Consider the following 16,595-nt stretch of genomic DNA (forward strand, 5'->3'; position numbering starts at 1 on the left):
CCCATTACCCCTTGTTCTGTCATTGGTTGTCACCGAGAAGAGCCTGACTCCATCCTTGTGACGCTCACCCTTTATATCTCTGTAAACATTAATGAGGTCACCCCTCAGTCTCCTCTTTTCCAAGCTCAAGAGCCCCAGCTCCCTCAACCTTTCCTCACGCAGGAGATGCTCCACTCCCTTAATCATCTTTGCTGCCCTGTGCTGGACTCTCTCCAGCAGTTCCCTGTCCTTCTGGAACTGAGGGGCCCAGAACTGGACACAATATTCCACATGTGGTCTCACCAGGGCAGAGTAGAGGGGAAGGAGAACCTCTTTCAACCTACTAACCACTCCCCTTCTAATCCACCCCAGGATGCCATTGGCCTTCCTGGCCACAAGGTGCTGGCTCATGGTCATCCTGCTGTCCCCAGGACCCCCAGGTCCCTTTCCCCTACGCTGCTCTCTAATAGGTCATTCCCCAACTTATACTGGAACCTGGGGTTGTTCCTACCCAGATGTAAGACTCTACACTTGCCCTTGTGATAATTCATTAATTTTTTCCCTGCCCAGCTCTCCAGCCTGTCGAGGTCTCGCTGGAAGGTCAAACCATTGTTTTATCCCAGTTTTAACTGAATCAGTTTAAATTGCTATTTTAATGAAGCCAGTGTAGCTTTGAAAATAGAGAAATCCAGTCACAGAATCACGAAGTTGTTGCGGTTGGAAGGGACCTCTTGAGATCATCCAGTCCAGCCTTCCTGCTCAAGCAGGGTCAGCTGGAGCAGGTTGCTCAGGACTCTGTCCAGTCAGGCTTTGTGTAGCTCCAAGACGAAGGCTTAAAACCACGCTGGGCAACCTGCTCCAGTGCTTGATCACCTCCACTGCCTTTTGCTGGGGGCCTTTTTATGACAGTGCTGGAAATTCGGCAGAGGCAGGCATTAGTAACGTGCTGTGTGTGCGTGTCCTGGTCCCCATATTTTTCTGGGTGGCTTTGTACCTGCCCATGAACCGTCCTGTATTTCTCAATGTCTGTCTATGTTAGGGAGCAAATGCTACATGATACTTAAGATTAGTGTATTACACTACACTGTTGGCTTGATTGCCTGCCTTAATAAGAAGCATACTTATCCTGGGTTAATATCAATATATTACTTACACAAGAGACCTTCACTTTAGTGCAGCTTGTACTATAGGTTATTTAAACACAGCTAATGAGAGAGGCTTGTAACTCAGAGCCATGGAGCAATTACTGATAGTTAAAAGCTTATGGTAGAGTTGGTTATAGAATGAACTTCTGCATTATGTGTAAACTCAGGTTTAAAAGGTTGAAAATTACATGCTTTATCCTTTCTCTTGTGGGTGTTTTTCTTCATCTGATGAATACAGTAACCCCTCCACCGCCAGTTGGTCTTTCTGAATGGATTGAGCAGCAGTTGACAAAAAGCGATCGACCAGAACTTACTAGTGCAAAAGTGGTTGTATCAGGTGGTAAGTAGATAATACCAAAACAATGTAATGTTGCATTTAAGTAATGATTAATTCGTATCTGTAGCAGAACACTATAATGTGATACATTAAACAAATATGATGTAATTCTGAAATATGGCATAGGGCCAGTGGGAGTGCACCCAACGTGTATGTTTTGTGAAGAGATAAAACACGAGTTTAACATATGCTAGTAGGCCTTTTATGAATATTGTCATATTTGGGGAATCCCTTTAAAATTGTACTAATATGAAGTTCTTAGATCCAAATCTGTCGTATTTAACATTACTGCTAATCATTACAGGCAGCCAAACATTATTATGTAATGGCTTTAATGATTTTTTAAAATAATTATATTTGTATTCTGTCCTTCTTATATGAAGTGATGGACTGTGATTTTACTGTGTGCCTACAGCTAAAAAATTATTCCTTAGTTATCCCACTGCAGAGTTTTGTACCTAAAGCCAGCAGAGGGAGCACAAATTAGTACAACAGTCCTCTTCATCTGATTTCAGAGAATGATCTTGATGGTGCTGTAGGCAGAAGTGGTTTATACATACATACATACATATGAAATAATAATATTAATCGCAAAGACAAAAGCTGTAGCTCCAAATATTAAATTCAGTTTAGTAATATATCAAAAAAACACCCTATGCAAGTGTATATTTGTGCTTTTGCAAATGCAGATAGTCATATGGAAAGTTTATGCAGGCAATAAAATAATCTTACAGCATATTATGTTTTTTATTCATTTTTTTTCATTCTTAACTTTTAAGGAAGAGGCTTGAAGAGTGGTGAAAATTTTAAGTTGTTATATGATCTTGCAGATCAATTGCATGCTGCAGGTAAACTTGTTTTCCTCCTTTTTTTAAGCCTGGTTATTGTATTTTAAAAGGTCATATTAAAAACTGTGTTCATCTGAAGTCTTATATTTTCATGTTTCTATCAAATAAATTCTTAAAATCCTGTTAGCCATAGATAAAGTTTTGTCTTCTCCTTGTGGTCAGCTGTGCATTTAAATGCCTGTGTATGAAGCAAACTATGAAACTGTAGTGTTCCCTGTTCTTATCAAATCTCCAGAACACAAGCTCACGAACAAAAAGCGAAGCTGTATAAATTAAAAAAAATGGTCTTAGCTCACAAGAGCTGATATTTCCTTCATATGTCCTTATATACTACTCTTTTACAGAATGCCTTGCACAGTGCTGGGCATTTGAACAACTCTTTTTGCTATGTTCCTGTATTAATGGGAAAAAACTGACCATGTACAGTGTTTCAGCACAATGCATTAACATCTTAACTAGTTTAGATTTCACATGTAATAATAAATTTATAGTTTTAAATAAATGGCTTTGTTTTCAAATTGGTGGCTTCACTAACTAAATGTCCATGTGGCGTTTTCAAATTTCCTTTGATATTTTTCTTTACTATGCCTGACTTTTGAGCTCTACAGCAATACAAGATGGCACATGTGTTCTGTTCAAACTTGGAGGAACATTATGGGAAGGCATTTATGGAAAAATCCTGTTTTGACAAAGCAACAAGAGAAAATAATGGAAATATGCCAGACTGAAATCCTTGGTTTTAAATATATGGCCCTTTGGTGCTGGGAGTAAGGATTTCCTGTTGCTTATGAAGTGCATTAGCACTTAGTATTTGGAAGTTTCAGCCAGTGGTATAGAGAGGGATTACTATAAGAGCTCTTAAGAGGGAAGTTTTGAAATACGTGCCCTTAGAGTGTGGGACTTCTCAGTAACATACATGCGCTTTTATGGTGATATAAATTTGGCTTGCTAATATTTTAAAAGAAAACACTGGAAATATTTTCTTTCAACTAGTTGGAGCTTCCCGTGCAGCTGTTGATGCTGGCTTTGTTCCTAATGACTTGCAAGTTGGACAGACCGGTAAAATAGTAGCACCAGTAAGTATGGAAATATCTTTCATGAAAGAGCTATGATGTTTTCTAGCATGCATTTTCCTTCAAAGCAAATGCTTAGAGATGAGGTAAGTTTTAATACTGAGTGTGCCCAGTGTGGTATTGTCATTTGACCATGCATTTATAAAACCAGAGCAGCAAGCTGTGATATAAATCTGCAGTTTTGTCAGAGGATTTGCGTGCTGGATTTTTTTCCGTATTGCCTGTGCTGCATGTGTTTTAGTTTTCTAACAGCTATCATTGATATGCTAAAAGATGTCACTCCCAACATGCACTTGAAATTATATTGATTTGTGGCTTGAACTCTGGGAAGTGTTTTCTTGATTTTGGGGATTTTTTTTTACAGGTGGTGGGTTTTTTTTCAAGTTTTGGTAACTGTAACGGGATTATTGCATTTACATTCTAAGCAAAATTTTTGTAGGGGATGAAAGTGCAAGAAAATTCAGAGAGAAATCATGTACTGGTTGGCTGCTGTAGAGTGAAATACCAAGAAGGTCATATTCTGATGAGTTGCTTAACGTTGGGAAACAACCTGCTGCGCATCTTTTCTGCTATGTCTCTTGATATCGCAGGGGACTGATTTCTGTCCTTTTGTCATTTTGGATCTAGGGGGTCCTTTCTGTCATTGTTCCTTGTGACCTGGGGAAAGTGGTAGGCAGACAAAACATACGTGAGCATTTGTAAATGAGAAGGTACAAATGTAGGCCATTTGAGTGTGGGGTAGAATGTGTGCTAGCACGGACTGAGATGTGATGGTCATGGATGTGAGTAGAAATTGTGACTAGGAACACAGGCAGGTATGGAAATCTGTTGGATGTACGTATAAAGTAAACATATAGCCTTTCAGAAAGTAGTTCTTTTTGAGTGTGTATGGTAACAGAAGGCATCAAAGAGCAACTTTTAACTTGTTTAATGAGACCAGAAAGGAACCGTGAGCTGGAACTCAGAAACTTGTCGTATTTCAACTGCTGCAATTACCAAATCTTGGAGTTGCTGACTGGTGGAATTAATTTTTCAGTGTGCTGCATAGGTATCTTACATATGAGGCAGTTTAAAGCTGCAAATTCTTGACTTCACATTCCTAATTCTACTTCACCATCTTTTTGGTACTTAAGCTGGAAAATTCTGTGCAGTAGAAAATAGAGTTCACTTAAAGAAGCAATAGAGCTGAAAACTTTCTTGATCAGATCAAGATTGTACTCACTGTTTTTAACCGTCCCTAGAAGGTGACTGGTTTCTCTGCCTATGAGGTATGCTTGGTATCACTAGTTCAGGGAGAGCTCATGATGTTGTATCTGGAAAACTACAAAGCAGCTTTGTACGTGGGTCAGTATGTTAGCTGAGACCTGAGTTCTGTGTTTAGTTTTGAACTCTGATTGACACGGTGCCTGCCCTCCTGGGCGTGTGGGTTTTAAGCAGGGGAAGAATCTTGGACACAAGAAGCTGCTGGAGTTTGAGACACACTTGCTCTCCTGTGCAGCTGTTAGTTTCTGATGGGAAAGAATCTTAGTGTATGCTCTTACTCTTCTATTAATAGTCTCTTGCCTGGTCTCAGTGGAGGATTGGAATGCATTGTTTTTAAGGGAAGCTGGAATTGGGTCACTTTTGAGACTACAGAGGGAGCAGAGTTAGCTACAAGCTCAGGAAGAGGGGAGGTGCTTCTGCTGCTATTTCTGTGTATGAATGGGCAGTGTTTCTGTGCTGATCATTGCGTAAGAAGGTAATAATCTAAAACATCTGCTTATTTCTTCCCTTGTGCCTTTGTGGATTTGGTGAAGGAAGGGTAATTTTGGTCATTGGTCCTTTAGTAATTCCATGGCTGGCTTCAGTTTTTAGGAGTGCAGCCCAGACAGTGCATCACAGGACATCAGAAGCTCAGAGCCACAGCAGCTCTCCTGAAATGCCAATGTATTAATACATGAAAAAACTGCCAACCAAGAAATAATTGTAGTTTGTTTTAAGTAATGAAAGAATGCAGTTAATCAAGGAGTACAAATGTCACCTTCTTTCTGTTTGAGAATTAGTTCTCTACAGTACATCTACACTTATAAGATAGCCTTGGATCTCTCAACTTCAAGATTTTGTCCATGGTGGAATTCATGCATTTTGTTATTTTGATATTTGGTAATTTTTCTTTTGTATAATTGTACTGGTTTTGTGTCTCTTAGTAGCTTTTTTTAACCTGTTGATTTCAGGTGATTGCAGCTCCTGTTTGAACATTCTCTCTTATGAAAGAGAAGCTAATTGGTACTATTTGATGAGATGGAAGGAAGGAAATTGTTAGGCATAGTTGGATATATTAAAATATAAATGTTAACCTTCCTAATTAAAAAAGTAATTTAGTATATTCAATATATTTAATCAGTGGCAAGCATTTTAGGAGGTTTTTTTTGTTTTGTAAATTTTTCTTTTTAATTAGAGGCCAGTTGTTTTCCAGGATTTCTTATATGCAGGTGTTCTGCAGAAAAACGAAATTCAGTTCGCAGATTAAGCTCTATATGTAGTTTAAGAGAAAAGCCCTTGTAATAATACTCAAATTAGTTGGTTTTGGATAAAATTATCCTTCCCGTGAGTGCCTACTGTTACGTATTAGTTAAGTATATCCAGTTAGAAAATACTAAATTCCCTGCACAAATCAAGCCTCCCACCACCACCCAGAGTAACTGCTGCTGTTAGATAAGAAAATTCAAATAGTCGGGATGTTAGTTTTCATAGTAAAAATCTTCCCAGTTCTTTCTCTCTTGTTCACAAAACAAAATAAAGAAACAAGAACAAAAGGAATGACGAGGAGAAAGAGGTAAATTATGTTTTTCAGTTACTTAAAACTTTTATAAATTGGTCATGAGTGCATCATTTATTAGTTCAGTATTAGCTTTCCTTACCCAAGGTATGGTTAGCCACATTTCTAACATACAAAGAGGTGTGTAATCTTTCTCATTAACTTTCATGATTTATGTAATATTTAGACAAAAAAACTTCTGACTTGCGAGAAGAGGAAGGCAACTGCCATAAGCCTCAAGGAGCTTCTGTTAGAACTGTGACCTTTGCAGTGCAGATTTGCGAGGAAAGGTCATGTAGGAGATGAGTAAATGCCTACAAATAGGTGTCTAATGCTATTTTAGCTGTCTGGGGTATAAAAAGCACATTCCCAGGGCTGGTAGTTTACTGTGGGGGACCCGGAGACTTCCTTCTGGAACAGCATCTATGATTCAGGTGGGAAATCCTACACTGTCTCCAGTGCCACCGGGCACCTATGCTTGGACACCCAAATTTTTCCCTTGGTGTCTCCCAAGTTTTCCGTTGTGTCTTATTCTAATTATATTCTTCCTTTAGCCTTTTGAAGGAAGGTTGGGTTGCACTAGGATTATCTCACTCTCAATTTATTTCACTCAGAAAACAAACTAAACCTCAGTGGCAATGTGAGTTGCTTTTTTTTCAGGAAGAATGTGTCATTTCATGTTGTTTATTTTGTTACCCTCTGACCTTGTGAAGGATCTGCTGCTGCCTGAAATGTATCCTTCTTGTTTAATTTCTTCAGGGTTTAAATGTTGACTTGATCATTTTTTAATTTATTTTATTTTCCTCTGTTGAAGTCTGTGTTCTTTCAGGGTCCAGTTCTATAAATGCTTTAGCATTCTTTATAGGTTTTCCTACCTGCAATAGGGAAGATGTGGCCAGACCAGTATTTCCCAATTGTGGGACTCGAGGTGTCCATCTGGGTTTAACCATCTGTGGGCCAGGCTGGAAGGCCTCACCTTCACCATCTCAGACTTTATTGCAATGTTTTGTTCTTGAAGAGTGTACAGTACAGAGGGTGTATCCAGCAGGAAAAACACAGCCAGAACTCCTTTTTGTTTTTGTTTTTTCAGGTGTACAATTGCTGTTGTCTTGTTACTGCTAATATTGGGCACAAAATACTGTTCTAACAGGCGACAAGAAACTGAGATGGAAAACTCAGGAAGGTGGGAGTTAGGAAGTGCATGATGTAGTAATAATTGAAAATGGATTAGATGATTGTGCTAGAAATGTGATATGATTGCACAGAAGGCAGATGTGTTTGGATATTGCATGTGCTGAGAAACCTCATGTGGGGAAGGCAGATGGGAATTGAGTGTAGTTCTAATATGATCGCTAGGAGTAAACTTGCTGAGCTGCTCAGCTTCAGTGCTTAAGCTTCGATTTCATACTGGAGGGTCCCCATGAGTGTAATGAATTGCAGGACCAAGAGGCATGTTGCAGAGGTGCAGTCTCAGATGAGATGCTGAAGAGTGAGATGTTGGTTCAAATAGTGGAAATGCACCAAAGCTGTGGAAGCACAGCAACAACGTGAGGTGTTACATTAGGTAGAAAATGCAGGAGTGGGATTAAATGAGAAGCCAGAAAAGGAAAGCTGAATAGCAAGGAAGCAATTCCTGGCAGAGAGATACATGAAGGTGCAGAACCGTTGTGTACAGAGCAGAGGAATTCCTGTTGCTCTGCTTCTTTTACAAGAGGATGGGATGCTTTCTGAGCTCATGTTTTACTAAGCAGTCCTTTTCACTGCAGTGAGTGGCTTTTTAGCACTTAGTAGTCATATTCTTGCTTCAGGGCTAGCAGGAAGGGAGAAAGGCAGTATCATATTATTTACATTATTCTATTATTTCTTTGTATTTGGTGCCAAAACAAGTCCTTAACCTAGCCTGGCTTTGTTCCCTCTAAAATGCCTGAGTGACTCATGGTATTATTGTGTAATTAGTGGATACTAACTCTTCAGTGTTCTCTTAGGGATCATTTGCTTGCTCCGGTTAGCATGGCAGTTTTGTTTTCCTTTGCTCTATTCTGGGGAAATCTAAGGAAACAAGGTGTATTTTATTCCAGTATTTCTGTTGCTTTTTATTCTCTGGCCCTTATCTTAAAATTACAACAGAATTAACCAATTAATTCAGTTGGCTTAATGAGAAGTATCGCTTCTCTTATGTTGATTGTACTCATTTTATAAATTTTCTACTCTGTGTTTATCAATGATAAGGTCTTCTTCCTGATTAATTACACATACAAGAGAATATTGAGACACTAAAGATTCTGTATTCAGACACACGATATATTACTTAATTTATCCTACATCCAGCTAGCTTCTTTGTAGGAATGTGTTATTTGTACATTACATTTGTGGGTTTTATTAACAGATGAGCAAGTGCACTTTTCATTGTATAAATGGCTGAGGCTGTTAGGTAGCTAGCAGATGGGAGTAGCGGTGGGAAAACTGACCGTGCTTGGGAAAGTGTTTTTGGAATATATCTCCTCTGATAATTCACTATTGTTGAAAAGTAGCTTTGTAGTGGCAAACTTTAGAGAGCTGTTTGTATGCAGCTGGGACTGAATTTACAGACTACCTTTCTCTGGCTTGCTAAAATGCTAAGGATTGACAACCTCTTTCATCCTGCATTATCCAGTGTAGCTTTTAACTCCAAGAAAACTGTGTTCACAAATTGATGCTCTGCTCCTTTGGGGTTGGTGCAGAAACATTAAATTGTACTAAAATATTCATATGTGAGTGCATTTAGCTGAAAGCAATTGATGTGCTTTTCCCTAGAGAGAGGAAAAAAAAAAAATGCTGTATGGCCCTGCACTCCAGCAGACACCCTAACCACGCTTGAGAGTAATTACATAGCTTGGCTGATCAAAGGTTTTTAAAGGGAAGAAGAAACTGTAGTTGGGATATAGTTTAGTAATGTGTGCTTCTTGAATGGAACATAGTCAACTGCATCATAGCAATTGTTTGATATACAGTGTAACATATGTGAGCTAGTGTCAAGCCAGAAAATATTTATTGGGTTAATAGCTTGTAATTGGAAGGAGTCTCTTGTATGAAGCAATTTCATTGCAAAGATTTCTTTCTAATTTCATTGTCCTTTCACTCTTCTGGAAAAAAATAAAACATCTGAGGTGCCTTTAAAAAGCGTACGTGTGCCAGAGGGGTTTATCAAACTAGCCTGTTTAAAAGCATGCCACTGGTAGGATGATAGATTGATGTACAGTGAAGGTTTTTAGCGTAATTCAAAAGTCAGCATAGAAATCAATAGTAGCTGACGGCATGCTTGCAAAGTAACTACCTCATCTTGTGTTGCACCTGTGGCACATGCACAGTGGTCTCTTCCAGCAGCATTCACAGTCAGTGTTGGGTTGCAGCTAAAAACTGTTCTTGTGGTTCTTTTACGCAAATGTACCTTAACTGCCCCAAGGCAGCCTAAGGTATTTTAAAATATTCTCAGAAGTAAAAATGAAGTAATATTATATGCCACAAATGATTCTGTAAATAATTGGAAGAAACAATATGCACAGGAAAATAACTGCATTGTTATATTGGCAATGATAATCATGCACATATATAGCACTCTTGTGACATTTATCCAAACAGTGTGTAACTGGCTGTGTGGATTCTGGAGCCAGTTGTGCAAATTCATGCATGTGAAGTCTGATGGACTTGCTCTAGATGCTAATGTGTAAGTTTGGTACATTTAAAGCAGAAAATAGGAGTTTAGGGGATGGCTAAGGGGGACTTGCTCATTTTAATGATTAGCATGCAATGACTTTCTCTACAAGACATACTGGGGTCATGTTTGTAGAAAAAACAATGTAAGGCTAGATTAACACTTCAGATAGCAAATGAGATGTTGGATTCTTGATCTGGAACCTTGCCTTTAAATAGGATAAATTCAAGACTTGGAATTTTGTTTCTTTTTAGGGTGGTTGTGATGCAAGCGTGCTTCCAAATTTTGAAGTCTCTGTCAGGGCTCTAGCTCCCACTGGAGTCTTGCGGGATATTGCGTGGCAGGAGAAATTAAAACACATTTGGCCTTTGTGCTGGTTTGCTGTCAGAATCAGCTTTGGCTGCTCCTGTAGCCCTTGTGAGCAGCCTAATAGGGCTCCCACCTTTACGTGTTCCCATTACTGACATCACAAACCCTTTCTGCGATAGCACATGTTTAATGTAAATTCTCTGATCGTGCCTCCCTTCCCTCTGGTTCATCCATCTTAGGCTGTTTGGTCCATTCTGCTTCCTGTGCTGCGTGTTTCCTCTGTGCGCTTTCTTACCATTAACTCTCTTCTCTGGTGTCCCTTCCCCTGTGCTAATGTCTGCTATCCTCTTCATAAATAAAAATTTGTGGCGTGGCTGTGGCATATGTACAGTAATTATTTCCTGTGTGAAATTAAGTGACTGTGAGGCAAGACAGTTGTCTAATTTGATGCCATGCCCTTACAGCACCAAAACTTTAACTTCATTTGACTTTTACTTTAATTGCTTTTAGGACTTCATCTTGTATCAGACAGTGCAGCGAGCCTCTTGGTACAGAATATGTGTGCTGTTTTGTTATGCCATTCTCATGTGGCACAGTGCTGGCAGCAGCCCTTCAGTGAAAACCTGCCTGCGCACAAGCACCAGGGAGTTGCTAAATGCCACTCTGTGTCCTGGACTTTGCCGTAAGTGCCTGTAATTGTAGGCTGTGGATCAGCCACCTGACAGCAGTAACTAGAGCAGCTTCCAGGGGTCCAGAAAGCGGGAACTTGAAGTTGCTGTAAATCCATCTTTGTTGGCACCTGAGAGGTGAGATCCAGACCCTGATTCAGGCTGTTTTGTGCATTTGCATGGGTCTCTTGTGTCATTGAGCTCTGAAGAACTGAGATCTCCTTCCAGACATTTATGTGCTCTCTGCTGCAATGGCAGGCATGTCGCATAACACAGGGGGAAGCAACGCTGTGCTGTAGTACCAAGATGCTTTTCATTTTCCATCCTCACTTGGTAGCGCTTGGGGCTACGGTGCTGGCTTGGGACTTTGAACACTAACATGATAGAAATGATAGGACTCAGCAAAATCCATGATAGAAGTTAATGATTGCAGGGAGAACATCAAAACAAGGGTATTACCCTGAAAATAATTTAGACATCTGAATATCTGAGTCTTTTATGACCTCTCTGGATGACCAGTTGAATTCTCTCTCTGGAGAGCACTGAACAGTCCTGAGTCTGTCATTCGGACCTTGTGGGTCCTTTGCTTCCCTCCTAATAAATTTTTGAATAGATTTAAACTGAGATTTAAGCAGTCAAGTCTATCATGCAGAATGGAACTATTGATAAGAAACATGCTGTCCTATGTGTTCTTTGTATGAAAACATTACTGAGGTGAAGTCTTACAGCCTGTAGAATGGACCAGATACATGAGGCAGAAAGCCAAAAGCACAGAACCTAGAAGGGCATGGCTTAGATGGATAACAAAGGCTTTTTAGACAAGCCTGGTGATTTACAAATGTCCTTTTAATGGAACATCCTTGTCTTTCCTAGGTATTGTAATAGAATATATACATAGAAATCTGGCTCCTGGTTAGCTGGATTCTTTCCAAAGGCTGAACTTCACAGACTGAGTATCTGGTAATCTAGATGACTGGCACTTAATGAATGGCTCTAAAAAAAATCAAATTACGGTAATGTGTTTTTGAAAAGAGCTTGTTTTAAAGACTATATGATGTTAGAATAATTTCTCCTGTAACATCTGTTCTTTTATTTGGTATAATTAAAATATTGCATTCTTGCCATGACTTCTCATATGCATCACGTATTATATTACATTGCAGCTGTGGTTAAAATGGATTGACCTCCAATAGTAATCTACTCAGTAAAAAGCTGTTGAGGCTAAGAGATTTCCGAGTGTCTTCAACAGCTGTGTGTTTTTATGGAAATACGTAGACTAGATTCTGTGCTTCAATTTCAAAGCAAGCCTTTTTAATAGGAAATACTTTGTTCATGCTTTGGTTTCCCTCCCTTTCAATTTTTACAGGAGATAGCTTTTGTAGAAAATCTTCATAAATTCCTATTCCTGTGTAAAAACCAGTGTAATAGGTGAAATCTGTAGGTGTGGAAACATGAGAAAGCAATCATATCTTTTTCTTTAACTGATACGATGACTATCAGGCCTGTCTGATTAGACCTGCATGGTCCCTGCATTTGAACCTCCTCTGTAGGTCTGCGCCTGTTCTACAGCTGTGCTTTGTTCTGTCTTGTTAAAAGCCACTTAACTGTAATGCACATCTCCCGTTGCACAGGGGTAAGATTTTTTTTTTTGAGCCTCTTACCCTCTCCCCCAAAATAATTTCTTGATTTAGATTTGTACATTCTCAAATATAGACTAACCTTGGTATTTTTAAAAGAGAAATTCTGTTAGTATTTGAGGTTGTGTCTTTTCTAAGCATGTATAAATACCCCTTTTTAATTGGTTTTGACAGATGATACCCTGACTAGTTTTGTGTATTACAGTTTCCTCTTATTGAATGAGTGGTACTTTCTTATTGAATGAAAAGGACTTTCTTTTTCTTCTGTAAAATTAGGTAGCTAAACAGTTTAGGTTTGACTGCTACTTGGACTCGTGGTGGTGGGAAAACTGTCACAGAGCTGCAAATATTTTGGATAGATGATAGCCTGGATGACTTTCAGCCCGAGGGAAAAACCTGTTTTTCTGCTGTGAATTACAACTGTTGATATAGATCTATTTCTCTATAAACTTTCATCTGTTTTGAATGTAGTCTCTTTGGAGATGCTAGAAAGGAAGCCATGAAGTGTAAAGATCATGTTGGCATCCACCTGGGAAGCACTTCTGTACTCATCCTGTATAGGAGTTGATAGGGAATGGGAGAAGAAAAGCTTTAGGGCATATAGATATTAAGGGTTGGGGTAAATAGGAACTATTGCTAGAAGTGTATAGTGCACTAGCCCGCTTGAGTATCTGAGATGTTTTATCCTGCCATATAGGAAGCTTTTTAAAGGTTTGAACACCCGAATGTCAGCTTTGTGCACCCTGTCTTACTTAAAGGATCCTAGAGACTTCAAACAAAAAAGCCTGGCTTTTCTCTTTAGGTGCTGCATTATCCATCAGTAGGTTATCTTGCTTAATATTTGCATTGGGAATCTCCAGGGTCATGGGTAACACTCATTGCCCCATGCTCTAGCTGAACAGTCTCTTTATGTTTGCTGCAGATCTCTGTTTTGTATTTTTTTTCCCCTCATCTGTCTTTGCCAGATGCTCCTTTGGGACTCTCCTTTTACAGTTACATTGCAGCCCCAAGTGGGGAAAGGAACCAATTGTCAGCTGCCTTTAATGTTGAAAATGATTGTAATGTAAAAACTACTGCATGTAACCGATTTTGAGTAAGGTTTGTGAGAGCTTACTGAAACTATGTCCTGAGTACCAAAAATGTCTCCCTTTTTGTTTTCTTCTAGGAACTTTATATTGCCGTGGGAATATCGGGAGCAATCCAGCACTTGGCTGGGATGAAAGACAGCAAGGTATATAAAGATGAATGTGCTAGAAAATACTTCTGAGGAAGGAAATGAATTGACTTGCTTGCTTTTACATCAGCCAGCTTTCCAGGGTTTATTTTAATGTTAAAATTGCCAGATTGTCTGCTTCTTTAAAACACGCTAGACCTCTAAGCCTTGCAAAAAAACCTGTCTAACATAGTAGAAAAACCACAGCACTACAACCCAAAGTGGTAAGTAGAAGCAGCTAATTGACTTTGTTTATCAAAAAAACCCACAAACACCACGTATGCCTGAGTTCTATACAATAGTTCCATTTGCATTTATTTCAAAGTATGACATTAATTCATGCATAACAATGTGCAGTTTGAATTATGAACTTAGTATTCCATAAAGTAAAAGATGTCTGACATTCCTGCATTTAGCCATTCAAATGGAAACCTATTATAAAATGGCAGTAAAACTTTAAAAGGTTTAACTCATTAGTTGCCAAAGCAAATAATCTGAAATTGGCATTGCCAGTTTGATCCACAGTGCATTGTTCGGAATGAGGAGCAGAATTATCTCCTGAATCATACTGTCAAATGCCAAGCATCAGAACTGTATGTTGTCCTGCCTCCCCACAAGTAATATTAGAAAAACGAAATAGATGTATATATTTTTTTTTCCGGGGAATGAATTTACGCGTCCTGGAAGAAACCAAAGCCAGAACTCTGAATAGCTTATAAAACCAGGGAAAAAGTTTGCAAAACTTTACAGGCCGATCATTGTGTTTAACCAATGACAGACTAGTAAGTTTAGGTGACTGGTAGCTGTCCTCACAAGCCAGCCTGTGTGGTGGGATGATCTGTGCTTTCTTACAGTTCATCTCTTTTTGCGTTTTGTTGTATTTTTTGGAATAACATACAAGCTGGATTTTGGGATACATCACCGTTTTTGGGGTCTCAGTCTTCTCAAATCGGGGAGATGGAGGATGAATGCTAGACAGGGGTGAAGGTCACTATTGAGTGGTGTGAATAACAGTGTTGGTAGCCATGTATTTTCACTGGTTTGGGTGGACCAACGTTGCCACAGTGTCTTCTGCTCGCAGTGCAGCAACAGCGAGAGTCAGACAGCAGGAGAGTCCCTGAGAGCAGCGCAGATGCGGAGCTGCCCTGGCTGTGCTCAGCTCTCTCTGGACTCTGCTAGTAGCTGATGGGCCACAGTATTAAGAGTGTCTTTGTTTCGAGGCGTTTAGTCTTCAACTGTGCTTTTTGGGTGGGGGAGAAGATGGGCGGCAGGGATTAGTATCAGCCATTGACTGACAACTGTGTATTCAAAGCTGTTTAAAACTTGATCTGACCCTGTTTGTATTTATCTCGTGCCTTATCTCAGTTAAGACCACCAGCAGTACTAGGAACCTATTACTTGATATAAAAATACCAAGCAGCAATATTACCCTGTGCTGTAACAGCAAAACCTCTGTTTTTTTGATGTTTTCAATGCTGTGTTTGATATTTTGATGTTCTTTATAGGAAATAAGGGAAGATGAAATTTGTCTATATGAGATGTGTACTTAGCAGTTCAGTTTATCCCACCTTAGTTTTGGTAGCGTAAATACATGTGTGTATTGTAAAATTGAGTTTTACTTATTCATATTTGAAATGTGTTCTGCTCTCCTTTTAGCCAAAGCATGCAGATGTTGTAGTTACTGAAGAGATCCAGTTTTTACAAACAGAAAGAATTATACAGCCATGGGAACTCTCTGGAGTGTCCCCTGTCTTCCCTCAGCACTGTGAATTATCTGGCATTGTGAACTTGCACACTTCAGGATACGTTTTCTGAAGTAGTAAGATGCTTTCTACCAAGTGAAATGTATAATTGATTTGTCCTTTTACAGCAAGGTAGAAAATGTAGCTTTTGAGGAGACCTGGAGAATCATCATTGCTTTTTTTCCCTTATTTGTAATTCCCTCATGAGGTAGTTACAGTATCTTTTCTTTCTAAGAGATTTTAACTTGCAACAGGTCTGTTCCGAGCAAGGTGATGCTTTTACTTCTTACAATGGAAAGTCTGATTTAGCGATGAGGTAGAGAACCGGATTTTATTAAAAAGTTATTCCAGCTAATGTGGAGACAAAGGAAGGACTAGGCTGCTGGACTAAAGGTTAAGACAATTTTGCAAGCAACTGGTGTTAACTATTTTTGTGATAAGGACAGAGCCAGCAGCTGTGAAGTGTTGCCAGCCTTCAGTGTTAGCCCCTGTGAATGGTTCTGGAAAACCTGATAGGGCCTCGGAGCATGAAGTTTTTATGGAGATAGTGTCCTCAGCTATCACAGCCTGGATTTTGCTTCCTGCACTGTAGAATTACCAGTGGAGGTCTGCATTCGCAAATGAGGCAACTGAAATAAAAACAATACAACTTGGAGAAGCACTGCTGGAATACTTGCAGGTCTCTGCTTATGGGCTGGTGAGAGGGCAGCAGCAGCGCTCTGCTGTAGGTATTTCCTTCTTGCATATACGCTGTGGTCCTTCTTTGTAGTGAGTCACCGGGTACGAATGACCTGTGAAGAAAAGACACGTCTGTGGGCCTAAAACCACAGGATTTGCAAACTTGTATCTGTGGGTTACTGCCACTAGGCGTATGCTACTGAGCCATTAATTTTGTTGGACAAGTACATTCAGCAGAGGGAGTAAAACAGACACATGAACTGTGGCTACCTGGCAGTGGCAGGTGGGTGCATTGAATAACTGCTGGGGTAGAACTGTCCTGAGGACTCTGGTTGCCTCGAATCAGAGTTTGCATTGGCAGCATTTAGGTGGAAAGGCAGTACTGGAGTGCTGTGGTTTAGACCCTGCTTGGTGTACTGCTCATTGTATGAGCTGTCTTTTTTTTCTTTAATTCCTCATCCTTTATGGAGTGTTCCCT

General features: G+C 39.6%; 1 protein-coding gene across 1 annotated transcript in view; it reads left to right on the forward strand.

Annotated features, from left to right (window-relative positions):
- Positions 1–16,595, forward strand: part of ETFA (electron transfer flavoprotein subunit alpha) — a 31,664-nt gene that overhangs the window by 13,364 nt on the left and 1,705 nt on the right. Inside the window, exons 7-10 of the mRNA XM_082061543.1 lie at positions 1,363–1,464; positions 2,241–2,309; positions 3,303–3,385; positions 13,650–13,715. Of these exons, the coding sequence (XP_081917669.1) occupies positions 1,363–1,464; positions 2,241–2,309; positions 3,303–3,385; positions 13,650–13,715 (320 nt within the window). The remainder of the gene's footprint in view (positions 1–1,362; positions 1,465–2,240; positions 2,310–3,302; positions 3,386–13,649; positions 13,716–16,595) is intronic.

This window comes from Streptopelia decaocto, assembly GCF_964273445.1.
Source record: "Streptopelia decaocto genome assembly, chromosome: 9".
Classification (NCBI taxonomy): Eukaryota; Metazoa; Chordata; class Aves; order Columbiformes; family Columbidae; genus Streptopelia; species Streptopelia decaocto.